Here is a 15,000-nt window from a genome sequence, read left to right on the forward strand (position 1 = left end):
CGAGTAAGCAAGTAAGTGAGTGAGTGAGTGAGTGAGTGAGTGAGTGAGTGAGTGAGAGTGAGAATGAGTGAGACAGTAAGAGTGAAAGACAATGAGTAAGACAGTGAGAGGGAGAGAGTGAGAGACAGAGTGTAAAAAAGAGACAAAGAGTGAGTGACAATCAGAGACAGACAATTAGTGAGAAACAGTGAGTGAGTGAGTGAGCTAGTGAGTGAGTGAGCTAGTGAGTGAGTAGGTGAGAGAACAAGAGAGACAGAGAGAGAGACAGAGAGACTTCTGACATACTTGAGAAAAAGCTTGCCATTGCCAGCATAAGAGCAATGGATGGAGCATTTCCCTGAAGGAGTGATGTTGCCGGCCTATAAGGAGCTGAGACCACTACAGCCTCTGTGCTGCTTCCACGAGAAGCTCTCAGAATACCATAGACATTTTTACCATTAAAAACCTGCAGGGGAAAGAAAAAAATGTAGTTGATTTTTGTTTGTTGGCATGTATGTGTGTAAAACTAGTTCTAACTATGATTCATACAAACAAATCTCACTAATACTTGATTACTGGATAATTGTATCCATTGTTTTTCCATAACAATGATAATAGGAAACATAAAGTAAACAGAACTTCTTGGCATTAAATCTATCAATTTAGAGTGTTTAGTGTTTAGAGCTATTTAATGCTGGAGTTGTGTAACTACAATTTCATATCAAATACCAATTAGTATCACTTTGCTAATATATCCCATATAGACTCATATAATGAACAATGAGTATAGAAAATAATAGAACTGAACTCTCATGGAGTTCATAAATGTTTATTTCAAATAAAAAAGAAATTGAATATACAATTCTGGAGGAGCAAGTAAGATAATATTACAACTGCATAAAATAATAAACTAACATAGATATCACAAATAACATATCATGCCATTACAATGTAGGCAGTACATTTAAAACACACCAGTAAAGAGATAATACATATATATCATGTGAAGTAAAATGATAAAGTTTGATTTGTCTGTATTCCAAATTATCAGTTACTAATAACAGTACAAAGAATTATCACTACCCGTGTAGGGTAAATCGACTCACTTTTTCTCTGCCCATTGGGTAATGTAAGGAAAAGTTATGGGTAAACGTGTCAAGGCCCAGCTGAGTAAACTGACCAACTAGCCATGAATATGGCATCCCAGAACTGTGCTTTTCTGCCTCCTCTTTCAAACTCTGGGGAAAAAAATAATATTTAGGAAATCATTTATAAAACTGAAGTTGAAAAAGTAAGCGAATATATAAGGAGGAACATGATCTCTGTTGCCTTTGAAATGTAAAACTTACAAAGAAAAGTAAGAAGGAAAGGGTGGATAAGGATTGACTCAATACCAAAAACAAGATCCGAACAATTGCAGGTGATTTGATATTTGGATCCTTCTACATGAATCTCGTTAATCAGACAGACATACAGCAGAGAGAAGAAAGAGGAGAGGAGAGAGAAGATATAAAAAGAGAAGAGAGAAGTGAGAAAAGAGAAGAGAAACTAAAGAAGAGAGTAGAGAGTACAGAGAAGAGAGGAGATAGAGAGAGAAGAGACAGATAGAGGAGAGAGAGTGAAAAAGTTACATTACTATACTATTTATGCTTCTTGGAGGTGAACCTTGCTAAACTGCAAAACTTTTGTACTAACAAAATTCTGCTAACAGATATCGTAATTATTTTTGTTAAGTGGAATTTCAAGGACAAATGATGTTGCCTTACCTCTAGGTACTGTGTAGCCAAAGAATCACCATGGAAATCTCCTTGTACCAAGCCCGGCAGAAGAGCATTTTCAGAGAAGTAAGTCCCTTGAAGTGATAGGTATACATTAATCACAACAGACATTTGAGACAATTCATTTTTACAGATCTAAAACCCTATACCAACTAGAAAGAAAGGAAAAAAATAAAGATAAAGTTTGTATACAGCTTCAAACCTGATTGGGCACCACTAATAAAAAGTATTAAACTCATTTGTCTACCCATGTAACCAAGGCTTACATATTACCCAAACTGGTTTAAGCTGATAAAGAATATATATATACACATTCATCTTCTAAAGGCGTAAAAAAGGACATTTTTTTTGTTTCTTGGGGAGGGAGAGGTAATTCAAAAGTGGCTTCCCAAAGTAGTATCTTCTACTGTGCTCTTCATCAGGATCAATCAGTCAATTAATGAGGCATATTACCACATCCATCCTCTGCTTCCAGCTACCAGAATCCTTTTTGGCAAGCTGCTTAAGTTTGTAGGGATTGTAAAAAAAAAGCTGAAGATACAAGAAGACAGACCTGAGTTCCCACTTTACAATATCATCCAAAAGGGCAGAGAGACAACAAATGAAAATGAAAATGACAAAGAGGGTTGTTTCATCTTTTTTGTGAAGAGATATCTAATGGTTTCATGGACAAAAGTTACTCAAATGTGTTATCCAAGCCTCTTAAAGCTCTTGAGTTTTTTATGCTCAAATACTGAAATCTAAGATATAACTGTAACATTCATGACTCATGGCATCTAAGCAATTATAAATGCAGTAATAATGAAGTTGGTTACGCAATAATTTCATTTTTGGATATGACAACTTATATTTTTATCCAACAGATTAAATTTGTTCACTTCACCTTTTCAACCACACTGCATCTTCTAAGTAACTTCTGATAACTTGAATATGGAATCTAGTGTTATATGATACTGTAGTGAAATCATGATCATAACTCTTTTTTTTTCTTTTTTTTTTACTTACTGGAATCATATTTCAGCCCTCTCATTAATGCTGTATAACTATCCTGTACAATATAAATATTTGTTCATACATATTGTGCTATGTTCTACAATACTTTGCATAAACACTGGAAGATATAGCATATTTAGTAATATATATTCAAAATTCAAATTGGAAAAAGATTACTCATACTAACCACCAAGGTACAACAATGTTTAGACAGCCTTAATGCAGTTTTGTGCTTTGCTTCTTATATATGGGGTCAGTCTTAGACAACCTATAAAGCACTTCGACATCATCAAAGCAAGTGTCCCTCCAAAAAAACAAATTGAAAACAACGCCCACCTGAAAGCTAAATTAAGAAAGGACATTCTGAAGCAAATTCATGAGATTAAGCAAGAGTATGAGATAAAACAGCTTATTTTCACTGATGGGTCGGTAATTCCAGCCACAGGTTCAGCCGCATGCGCTGCAATTGTATGCGATGCCACTGGAAGGATTAGCGATGTTGGTTTCAGACTCAACAACTGGGCGTCCATCCTGCAGGCAGAACTGTTTGCTTTACTTGTTGCTCTTAAGATAGCCGATCACACGGGGGATAGTACTCTCATCATTACAGACTCCCTCTCCTCACTTCATGCTCTAAACTCATACAGAAATGATAACACAGGACTCGTGTCAACAGCGAGGCATAGGTTGAACAGATTGTTTCTGAAGGATGTAACCACTAAAATATTGTGGGTACCATCACACATAAATCTAGAGTTATACGATATGGCTGATGCTCTATCTAGATCATGCAGTCATATGGATACTATTGAGTATGACATTGGTGTAACAACTGAGCATGTACGTAAGATCATAAAGAAAAAGCTCTCCACTCAGGCTGAAACTGAGAGAAATGCTGAGCAAGACACAAGCAGATCAATCTTTCACCATAATGCTATGTCCAAGACAAAGCATATCTACGGCAGTACAAACAGAGTTACGAGACAGCTTGATGTAGTGACCGCAAGGTTACGGCTTGGCTACAAATATTACTGGGAGTATAGTGTTTCAAACAATGCTGGGGGAACTGAATGCAAGTTGTGCAGTCAGCCCTATTCACACACCCTTGACCACTATGTAATGATATGTCCTCTAATTGAAGAATTTCGTGAAAGGATTGAACGTAAAACATTGTACAGTATTGCAACATCCTTTATAGAGGACGGCATTTTATCAGATATATTACGTAAACACAAAGACTTTGCCTGTAATAGATAAAATTGCAAGGCCTCTCTAGAGTGATATACATGCACTACTATGTCTTATGTATAGCTTTGCCCTAGCTTATTGATTGACAGGGTCACAGTAATATCTGCTTTACCAACAATGTATGTCTCAGAATCTAATATGAACTGTACAAATCATTTAGGCATAGTTCCTATGCCTATTCATGTGTATACAATGTATATAGTATGAATAAACATATCAAAATCAATCAATCAAATCCCAACAGGATTCTGTCTTTCCCTCAAATGATTATAGAAGCAGTAATTCTTTTTTGAGTATTTGTGAAAGTTTCATAGGGTTAGGTATTATAAACACATGCTTAGGGAATTCTAGGGCATGAGAAATTCATAAGAAAGACTAAATAGTATATAAATGGAGTATCAAGTTTGTATCATTTGTGCTTTTTATCATTTTACCCTTAACCAAGCTGTATGGTCTAAGTCATGGTTGTCCAACTTCTTTGTCACCGTAAGGCACTTCTGCACTAAACTCATAAATTGAGGCACCATTGGAATTGCAAAAGCCATGGTTCTGACAGATATCATAATATGTTGAAAAATGAATGTATCTAAAAATTAACCTGTATCTGGAGAAACACAAATAGGTTATTATATGACACTTCTGACAGAGCTATTGATAAAAACTATGATTGAAAGATACATTAGTAATGAAGCTATAGTGATAAATTAATTACAATAGGATTAAAAGTTCATCAAATATGCCTTACCATGATTGAGAGAATTGTGTGCTAAAGCCATGAACCAAATTATGCCTACTACATATAGGACTATACAAATTGGTCGATGATGCTTCTCTAGCAGAGCAGGCAGACGACTCCGTTCCATGCCAGGATCCGTTAAAAGACCCATATTCTCCTCTACTGAAAACAAAATAAATCATTAGCTTAATAATAAAAAAAATTCCCACTGTAGCAAACTAAAATAAGGATGTAACTTGAAGCAAATCTTGTACTGTGTACATAAACATATATCACACTTGGACTACATATCATAAGCAACAAATAGATAGTTTTAAGGAACATCAATGAAATTTGAAACATCATATAGTTTGTCACAGCTTACAACATAATAATTTAGCAGGACTCATCTACCACACACACACACAACCCCCACAACTCTTAAACAACCATATCTATTATATTTTTACTACAAAACTAGAGTGATTATTGGTAGATCAAGATATGAAAAAACAACCTCCAGCCCATGAAGAATGATAAGGAATAGGTATTTCCTATAATAAAAACATTAACTTCACCAATGTAACAATTAAATAATATATATTTTCCAAATTCTAGTTTTTTTTCTAATAATACCCCATACATCTATGAAAAAGCCACAAGGTCCATGCCCTCAATAAAATTAATCTAATATCTACTAAATTCTAAATTTGTTTTTTTGTCATAGATCTTAATGATGTTGCATAATTTCATGATGTTACAAATGGATTTTATGTACAGATGCATATATTTGAATAAACATCAAGAAGTAATCAACTTCATTTTCATAAGATTCCCTCCCCCCCCAACAACAACCTTGATTTTCCATGGGTCCCTCAGTCCTGTTGGATGGGGGAGGGGGGTTCTGACTCAAATTAGAAGTTTGTACAAAAGATGTATATTGGATTAGCTCTCAGCTCTGCCTTAACATATCAATTGACAGGGTCACAGTAATATCTGTTTCACTAACAATGTATGTCTCAGAATCTAACATGAAATGTTCAAACTATTTAGGCATAGTTCCTATGCCTATTCATGTGTATACATATATATAGTATGCATAAACTTTTCAAATTCAAAATGAATCTCAACACATCAATCTAGGTCATATGATATATTATAAATCTTCTCTGTGAACACATATTTACCCATGAGAGAACAAAAACAGTCATCAGAATAGCACACAAACTAATTGCTTCCCACATTTTTTTCCAGCAAAAGTTCTAACTCATTAATGGCTATTTTGAAACAAAAATGATATTACAGAAAGTGTTCTTAAAATTATCTGACCTATCCAAAAAACTGTGACTATTATTTCAAGATTCCATAAGGCCATAAGCAAAACATTTAACAAATATTCTATATAAGCACTGATGAGAAACTGATAATCTAATCTGTCATTCTGAAGATGCATCTATTAGTCCAGTTTAATCCTATCAGACGCAAAAGCAAGGCCACTCAAGGAATTCATAATAAAAATCCTAATTATCCTCTAACGACGGTAAAAATCGTTCAGTGGTAAAAAAAAATAAAAAAATATACAATTTAGAAAAATGTCAAAACAATTCGGCGTCCGGTGTCTGGATAAAGTGTCCCAACAAAGATATTAATATCATTATAATATTATTTGAAACCTGCTCTCATTCAAGCAACTGACCAATAAGATATCATAATATATCTTACGGCTTTTTAAAATAAAGAATTTAGAAGCAAATCTTCGTGCGTAATGCTTTCTGAAGGAGGGAGCGGACCAATGGGCAAAGTTTGTTTACATCTTCTGCTGATGCCATACGAGCGTAAACATTGTTGCTAGGTAAACAAACGAAAGTCAATACTTATAAATTGTACTAATTCATACATGCAAAGCGTAGATGTTTGTGAAATAATGTGAACTAAAAAGGTAGTATTATTTGTAACATACAGCAGTGTCTTTTGACACTCACTTTCTTTTAAGTGACAAGATCTCAGAGGCGTTCCTTAACTTGGAGTTATGCCAGTGATGTTCTATATACACACTCACACAATCACTTGTCTCAATAAACTCGTCAAAGTCAAAGTCAAAAGTCACACACACACACACACACACACACACACACACACACACACTCGCACTCGCACTCGCACTCACGCACACGCACTCGCACTCGCACTCACGCACACGCACACGCACACGCACACGCACACGCACACGCACACGCACACGCACACGCACACACACACACACACACACACACACACACACACACACACACACACACACACACACACACACACACACACACACACACACACACTCACACTCACTCGCACGCATACATCTCCGTATAAACCGCACTGTATTGCATTATCTGACATTTGAAATATTTTATTGTGACAAAATAAATGGTTATTTTGACTCGACATCGGAATTCAGTTCAAAATCAAAAGTCTTACCTGTATACGGTAACAGAATTGCAGTGCTTTCGTATGGCATATTTTCGTGGTTAGTTCATGTGACCATATTATGATGGTTCCTTTGCCTTCGCTAAGAGTTTCAAAGCCTCCAGATAATCTTTTATTGTGCAATACAGCATCAGTTGGGATGCTTCTTGACATACAGAGTGAAGAGGGAAAGCTCGTGGTTCCTAGTTATACATGTGTGTTCTACCGTAGCCTAATCTTAGCTTGTTTGCCGGTGGTTCATGGTGTTAAGTGGTAAGGGTTTTATTGCGCTAGGAATCAGGGATCTGCCCCAAAGTCTTCTTGGCATTAACGTCGCTTGACTGCTTTAACATTGACATCTTCCCTTCAGGACTTATAGAAGGGTTTCTGTAATATTCTAGTTAGGAGGTGGATGGTGGCCTATAATAAAACACGGTTCTTCAAAATTACGGGTCGTGAGCTAGTGGTCAGTGGGTCACTGCGTCTCATTGAAAATGATATTAATATAACATAAGAAATGAAAAAATATCTACCAAAAAAAAAAAAAATGTATGTGTTAGTAGATATGGTTGATAACAACAAGGCAAATGTTATTTCCTGTACCGGATAAAGAAAGATGTAAATCTGCTGATCAGAGTGCAACCCTGTCCAATTGCGGTAACTATGAATAATGAAGAACACTCTACTTGTGCTATAATTTTGCTGCAGTGGGATACATATGTTCATCGCTTATGCAGGTACACTTCTCAGGTTGTTTCACTTCGGAGGCCACAGGGGCGTCGGCGATTACTACAGGTGTAAGCTGGTTGAGATAATAGTTTGTGTACACACTGCGGATCATACTGAGATGCTCCACAAGTTATTCTTGACAGGCTCCTGGTTTCCAATTTAATGTGGTGTTATCAATGTTTCCCGTAAATTAGAATCCGATCCAGTCTTAGCCCGAAATATTTTAGGTGGGATTCTGTTCGAAGTTGGTTGCTTGTGTCAATATTTAGATTTAAGTGGGCTTGCTTGTTGCTTAGATGGAATATGATGGTTATTTTTTTTGTGGTGTTCATCTTCATATATTATCTTCTAAAATTGTTACTATGGCCATGTCATACAAATTTCAGTGAGATTGTTTCAAGAATGTCACTGATGTTTATGTTGAAATTTGCTGTAGCTTGTGGAACTACTAGATCTGCAAGAAAAACATAAGACTCTTTTGTTCTGTTCAACATTTTCTCGTTTCACCCTGTAGCGATTCCAGAAGCCAATCCACTGCCTTTGGGGCGCGAGGTTGCTTGCCCCCTATCCCACCCCCGTCTATGCTTCGTATGAGCAGGATTCTAGCAGTGTCTTATTAATGTTTTGAGAGAATTTTCCCTAATTTGCCTTGGGGATATTCTATTTGGTCATTTGGGGTAATTTCAAAATTGAAATCTGTTTTCTTGCTGTGCTTAGATATGGCCTGCATTTATGCTGTGTGTGTTTACGCCCTACAAACAAATGGCATTACTATTTCCGTGATTTTCCTTCGAAATCAATTTCTCAATGGCTGCACTGCAACTTGCAACACATGACTGAAATGCGGTCTTTATTAATATGTCCATACAGGGGAGAATCCAATGTCTATCTTTCAGAATGTCACAGGCAATTGCTAAGGTCTGGCATTCGTGCTGCATTGTCCGAGATGGAAGAGTGATGGTCTAATGGAGCCAATTGGGAGGCATTTCTGAACACCTTGGCCCAGGGCAAATCAAGAATGCCTTCAAATAGGCAAAAATGCCATCATTAGAATGTAGTCTGAGCCTGATGAGTCAGATGCCACCTTTTGTTTGACTGAATTAAAGCAAACTTGCAAATCAGTAAGGTTCCAAGGTTAGATTTCACAGTATCAGCTCAAGTGTACTGCAGGGTGGTGTTCATAGTCCGGCCCTTTTCCACACTGAAGATTAATATCCTTGAAGCAAATCTGGTAGGAAATCTTTTTAAGGAACCAGTGTTGCTTATGCAGCTAAATCGAAGGCTATAGCTCAGTCAGTCAATGTCCATTGGAATAGATTGCCTGTCCAGGAGCCAGACCTACAGTGGGCATAGGCCTTCCAATACATTATGGTATGGGTAAACTAAAAGTTAACAAAGAAGTTCTGGATGAATATATTGTCATACTGCTACATTGCAGACACTGACACTGAAGTCAAGGACATAGTTAATATTACACACACTGATTTCAGGAGCAGACATAAAAAGCTTCCATCAAAGCATCATAAATTATGTATACCTAATGAAAATAAATATAACAAAAAATAATTTAATAAGGTGAAGTAATATATATTTTTCTTCTGTTCATATTCACATCATATACATGTATGGATGGACATATAACTTTCATTGTGTGTGTGTGTTGTGTATTCAAAATATACACAGGGAACAAAATGTTCCTATTCAATTTTTCAAAGAGAATTTCCTGGTAGAGTATTGCAAGAGTTTTTACATAATAAACATAATTAGAAATGGGTTTCAACCTTCTAATAAACTTGAAAATATGGCAAAGGTCAAAGCTTTACAAGTGCAGTGAAGGTACCTTATATTATGTATTTTAATACACAATTATCTCAAATTGTTCTGAACTGGATATTCGTTATATGAGAAAATTCAATATAGAAAAGAAGAAAAAAATATTTAAAGATATGATTCTACATATATAGGTATTTAACCCTGGCATATTTTTTGCTTGGTGGTCCTCATCCACGAGCTTTTAAAGAATCCACTTATGTTCAAGCAGAGTTCTTGCTATTGGGTCAGGTTGAATATATAGACTGGTTAACTTGACTGCATCAATTTATGTATAAAAGATTTTGCTTCGGAAACAATCATATCTCATTGCATATTTCACATTTAGAATTTTATTGTTTCTTATGATTCATTCACTCACAATCATACTCACACACAAAAAAAGCAAACTGGAAAAGATAATGAAACAAATTGATCAATTTTTTGTATTATTTTCTAAAGCAAGTAAACTATACGAGCTTTGGGCAAACCATCACTTTAAGCTCATTTGGGCTTATTCAGTATTACATGGATCAAATAAAATGCAAAAAAAATGCATAACACATAACACTGTAAAAAGAAAATACTCACAACAGAAAGTATAATTATTTTTCCATCATTATAACTATTCCAAAAGAAGTCATTTTCACTTCAAGTAATTTCTGAAAACACTAAATCCTTTTTTAATATCTAACAGATCCTCCTCGTTTACCACACATACCATAAAAAACAGATCATTTACAAAACATCCTTTCTTTTTAAAGTGACTCTTCCCCAAAGTGAAGCATCAGCAGGCTGGGACACTGGAAAAAGAAAATGAAGCATTAACACCAAAGTTACTTTCATGTCTTTTTATTTCCAAATGAAAAAATTTACAAATAGATAAGACATATGTATGCATGCATTGACTGAGAGAGAGAAATATGGAGTGAGTGAGTGAGTGAGTGAGTGGGGGTGGGAGTGGGAGAGAGAGAGTAAATGGAGATAGAGACAGGATATAAAGAGAATGAGAGAAATAGCAAGTAATGAATCCAAAAGATAAACTTAAATACTTACATTATATTGATCCTAAATGCCTCTGCTTTTCTACCTTTGTCTTGTGTCTTCACCTCTGCCATCACAAGCAACTATCTTCAATTTATCAACTTGTGCAAAATCTTGAACTTCTTTGAATTCAACATCTGACATCAAAAATGTCCACACATTGTCACAGAATCGGTATGTGTTCAGCTTGCTTGCCTGCAATGTTGAAAATAAAACTGATTAAACCATTTACACCTCAAAATAAAGATAAGTCATTCACGAAAATGAGATGGCACTATCAATCATATTAATTCTGGTGAAATTAACGCATCATGTAATTAAAATTTACAATTAACTATTTTATATCAATTACACCTATTATTAGTAAAAATCATAAGTGAACATATACATGTTAGTGATATTTAGAGGAATATCCACTCTCAACCCCTTAATTAGGCCTAGGCCTAATTAAGCTAAAATAACCAATAGAAAAAGACAATCAGTACCTAGGAATGCAATAAATTCCACAAGAAACAAACAGTATGTAAACAAAGGTGAACACAACCATAGGAGCAGCACTAATCAGCAACAGCTGTTAGCCAAGCCAAACAAAGAAACAAGCATAAAAAAGGTAAATAGTCTCTCTTATCCTTTACAACATGCATGGTACAGCAAAACAGGATTCATAAGAACCACAGCCAAATCTTGTTTACCCTTGCCATGAGTATGCTACAGAGGTGTATAGCTAACCTCCCTGACAAAGATACAAACCTTTTCCGTTCCCAGGTATGAGCCAGAGAGAAAGTGCAGTACACTAAGCCAACTAGACCACAGAACCTTTTAGCAATTTCTATGTAGTGAGATCCTAGTTGGACAATCCTTTCCTTGGGTCTTGTGGTCTAGTAGGATTAGAACTGTCCTCTCTGGCTAATACCTGCAAGCAGCAGACATTCGAATCCTTGTCAGGAAGACTAGTCATAACTGCATTTTTTCATATCATACTATTTAGGCAAAGTAGAGCCAAGTTTCTACTACTACTGTATGTTGATAAATATGTTGATAAATCTGAAGACTTCTAACAATACTTATCTTGACTCATTTCCTTTTACCACAACTGCTAGTAATTTGTTGTGGTGTCAGGTCACTTTTACATTGCACTTTTTGTTCAAAATACAAGCTAATTATTCCTTAGTTGCATAACTAATGTAACATAACAAATGCTAAGTAGTAGCACTTTGCTAATATATCATACTACAAGTCTAGAAAATAATTTAAACCACATCTTAAGATGCATAGTCCAGGCCGGACACCTTAAGATGTGGCCCATCTTGGAATATTAATAAGCTTGTCCTCATTGGGTGTGTCTACTAACATTCACAAAAAAATAAATCCAAGTTAAAGAAGGAGCATCATTCTAGAGTCGATTTCCAGAATAACCATTTTCCTTCTTTTCCTTTTTTTTTAAGATAAAGAACAGAGGCCATTTCTTTTTGGCCTTTAGCAAATAGGACACAGGATTGAGACACTTGCATTTTTCTAAATACATGAATACATGCAGTCACATTAGCAAATATTAACCATCTTACCTTGAAGGAAATTTTGGTTCGCACTTTCGTTGCTAAAGCTTGGTTGATTGCTCTGTCAAACTGCAACAGAACTCGTAGTGCCAAATTAGGAGAAATCTGCTGAATCTGAAAAAAAAAAAGATGGAGTAAACAGATTTGTTTTTCACTTTACAGGGTTATTTTCCTTAAAACAAATTCAAGCATAATATTAACCCAATGATGACGGTGTGTCACACGGGCGTGCCTGATGACGGAGCGACACACCAGTGTGACGTCCCCGAAGCAATATTACTTAGGCCCGGTGTAGGGGGTTGCCAGTTCTCGCCGGGTCCATCGGGACTGGGTTAAGAAATGTCACTCGGAACAGGCCTCATAGATACAAATCTTATGCAAGCATTTATTTGGTTGACTATATATGAGTATTTGAAATGTATCTATACCTATCTCTATCTATCTTTGTTTGTATATTTACAAGTGCATGTATCTGTAAATTTATATTCATTTTGTGTGTGTGTGTGTGTGTGTGTGTGTGTGTGTGTGTGTGTGTGTGTGTGTGTGTGTGTGTGTGTGTGTGTGTGTGTGTGTGTGTGTGTGTGTGGGTGGGTGGGTGTGCGTGCGTGCGTGCGTGCGTGCGTGCGTGCGTGCGTGCGTGCGTGCGTGTGTGTGTGAGTGAGTGCAAGCGTGTTTTGTGTGTAGACACACAGCTAATGTCAATTGAAATTTCCAAAGCACTTCTTAAAAAGGTAAGGAAAATCAACTAGCTAGTTGGCTTCTAAATTTAACATGTCTAGGGTTGTATATACAGTGTGTATTTTGGTGGCACAGCAAAGATAATGTTTTCACACCTGCAGTGGGTTCACATTTTTCATTTACATGAGATATCTGTGACCACTGCAACCATAGTACCTAAACATGATGTCTAAAACATTTATAATTCATGGATATATCATAAAATTGAACCAAATTATGCCTCTGTGATTAGAGGATCTTTTGGGCAAACCAAAATCATAAAAGTGGCCAGCTCTAAGGGGAGACATTTCTTAGGACAGTAGAGTGTCCCTTTCAATTACAACCCTTTAGACCAATATGAACATCCACTTGATGTTTTAAAACTTTCAAAGTGCGTAGGGATGTCATCCTGGCATATCCATTGTCTCCTGGACTATCAAGGATTCCTTACGATGAATGCTGAATGACAATCAGTTGACTTATTTCTAAAGTATTTAGGTCAATTTTGTAATTAAGAGTTGTGTATTCTTGGATATCATGTGGAGCTACAGTGGTAGTTATAGCCACAAATCTAATACTCAATCAAGAAAAACACTGTAAAAGTATTCACCCCAAATAATGCACACTAATTACACACCAATTACTAATTTTTGCTTTGTCAATTTCCTTTTGTTTCCTAACAGGCATTGCTACTTGGTCAATTGACATTTACTTTTTCTCCTTAAACTGGAATATTAAATGACACATACACACACACACACATACACATACACATACACATACACATACACATACACATACACATACACATACACATACACATACACATACACATACACATACACATACACACACACACACACACACACACACACACACACACACACACACACACACACACACACACACACACACACACACGCACGCACGCACGCACACACACACACAGATATGCATACTATCGGCTGCGGCCTGAAAGCTGGACTGCTGTAGCTGCTATTCATTAACCCATTGCAGACGGGAGATAAATTTGCTTGCCCAACCTCCAGGATAGGTTTTATTTTTAGAGAGACTGCTTGAAGCAATTTAATTTGAATCATCCCACTCTTTCAGTCATTCGTTGTAAAACTAGAGCGTTTTTTGTGTTTTATTTTTTTGTGTGTTTTATTGAGTTTAGAGACTTATATGTGCCATATAACAGGCTCTATCAGTGCTGCAGTTGACTAAAATTGAAGTATATTATCCATATTAGCTCATTATTTCCTTTATACTCAATGTGATAGAAGTATTGCTGTTTTATGGGAGGACAAAAGACAACTTTATTTTTTCGTATTTTTGTGCTGTCATGAACGAATACGAAACATATAACCCCCTACAATAAAGATAACAAGAAGAGGTAGAGAAGAGGAATGAAACCTGTGCTTGTGACTGTGAGTGCCACAATGAAAGGCATCCATATTGGCACAGGAGCACATTTTACCCACTGGGTATGGATTGAGTCACCTTCCTCTTCTCGTTCTGCCTGCACATCCTTCATCGGCGGTAGTTTTGAGCAAGGGTTCATCAACTTAGTGTGTGCCATCGCTCTATTGAGACAGTGCTTGCTAGAGACCGTGGATGGGTGCCATTCAAGGCTCTCTCTCCTGCTGGTGCTAGGAAAAAGTGGTGCCATCTAGGTTTTGGACGTTAAGCTAGCACGGTATTACGGTAATTATAGTAATTATGACTGCAGTAGCCATCATCAATCATTCCTTTTACATAGCACAATAAAATAGCATAGTATTCCAAAATCCCCGAACGTCATGTATGTCATGACGCCTGTCGTCAGGCCAAAGCTCCTACGTCATGTATGTCATGACACCCGTACGCAGTGGGTTAAGATCTTGAATATGGTAAAGAATAGTCTCGTACACTGGACAAAATATTACATAAATTAATCAGTAAAAATGAGTCATTATAGCACAAACATTAA

At 36.3% G+C, this 15,000-nt stretch overlaps 2 protein-coding genes across 4 annotated transcripts in view; both read right to left on the reverse strand.

Annotated features, from left to right (window-relative positions):
* Positions 1-7,397, reverse strand: part of GAA1 (glycosylphosphatidylinositol anchor attachment 1) — an 18,243-nt gene extending 10,846 nt beyond the window's left edge. Inside the window, exons 1-5 of one of the 3 annotated variants that reach the window (XM_086544447.1) lie at positions 7,186-7,397; positions 4,744-4,896; positions 1,746-1,831; positions 1,086-1,217; positions 286-445 (exon numbers count right to left, since the gene is read on the reverse strand). In XM_086544447.1, the coding sequence (XP_086400573.1) occupies positions 286-445; positions 1,086-1,217; positions 1,746-1,831; positions 4,744-4,896; positions 7,186-7,225 (571 nt within the window). In that variant the 5' untranslated portion in view covers positions 7,226-7,397. Of the gene's footprint in view, positions 1-285; positions 446-1,085; positions 1,218-1,745; positions 1,832-4,743; positions 4,897-6,435; positions 6,543-7,185 lie in introns of those variants that run through there. The other 2 variants (XM_086544449.1, XM_086544448.1) reach the window with 2 other exon arrangements.
* A 2,750-nt stretch (positions 7,398-10,147) lies between these two features.
* Positions 10,148-15,000, reverse strand: part of TfIIA-S (general transcription factor IIA subunit 2) — a 7,143-nt gene continuing 2,290 nt past the window's right edge. Inside the window, exons 2-4 of the mRNA XM_086544450.1 lie at positions 12,321-12,425; positions 10,768-10,950; positions 10,148-10,514 (exon numbers count right to left, since the gene is read on the reverse strand). Coding sequence (XP_086400576.1) covers positions 10,798-10,950; positions 12,321-12,425 — 258 coding nt within the window. The 3' untranslated portion in view covers positions 10,148-10,514; positions 10,768-10,797. The remainder of the gene's footprint in view (positions 10,515-10,767; positions 10,951-12,320; positions 12,426-15,000) is intronic.

This window comes from Penaeus japonicus, unplaced genomic scaffold (assembly GCF_977035675.1).
Source record: "Penaeus japonicus unplaced genomic scaffold, GWHDUDI00000001_assembly GWHDUDI00000015, whole genome shotgun sequence".
NCBI lineage: Eukaryota > Metazoa > Arthropoda > Malacostraca > Decapoda > Penaeidae > Penaeus > Penaeus japonicus.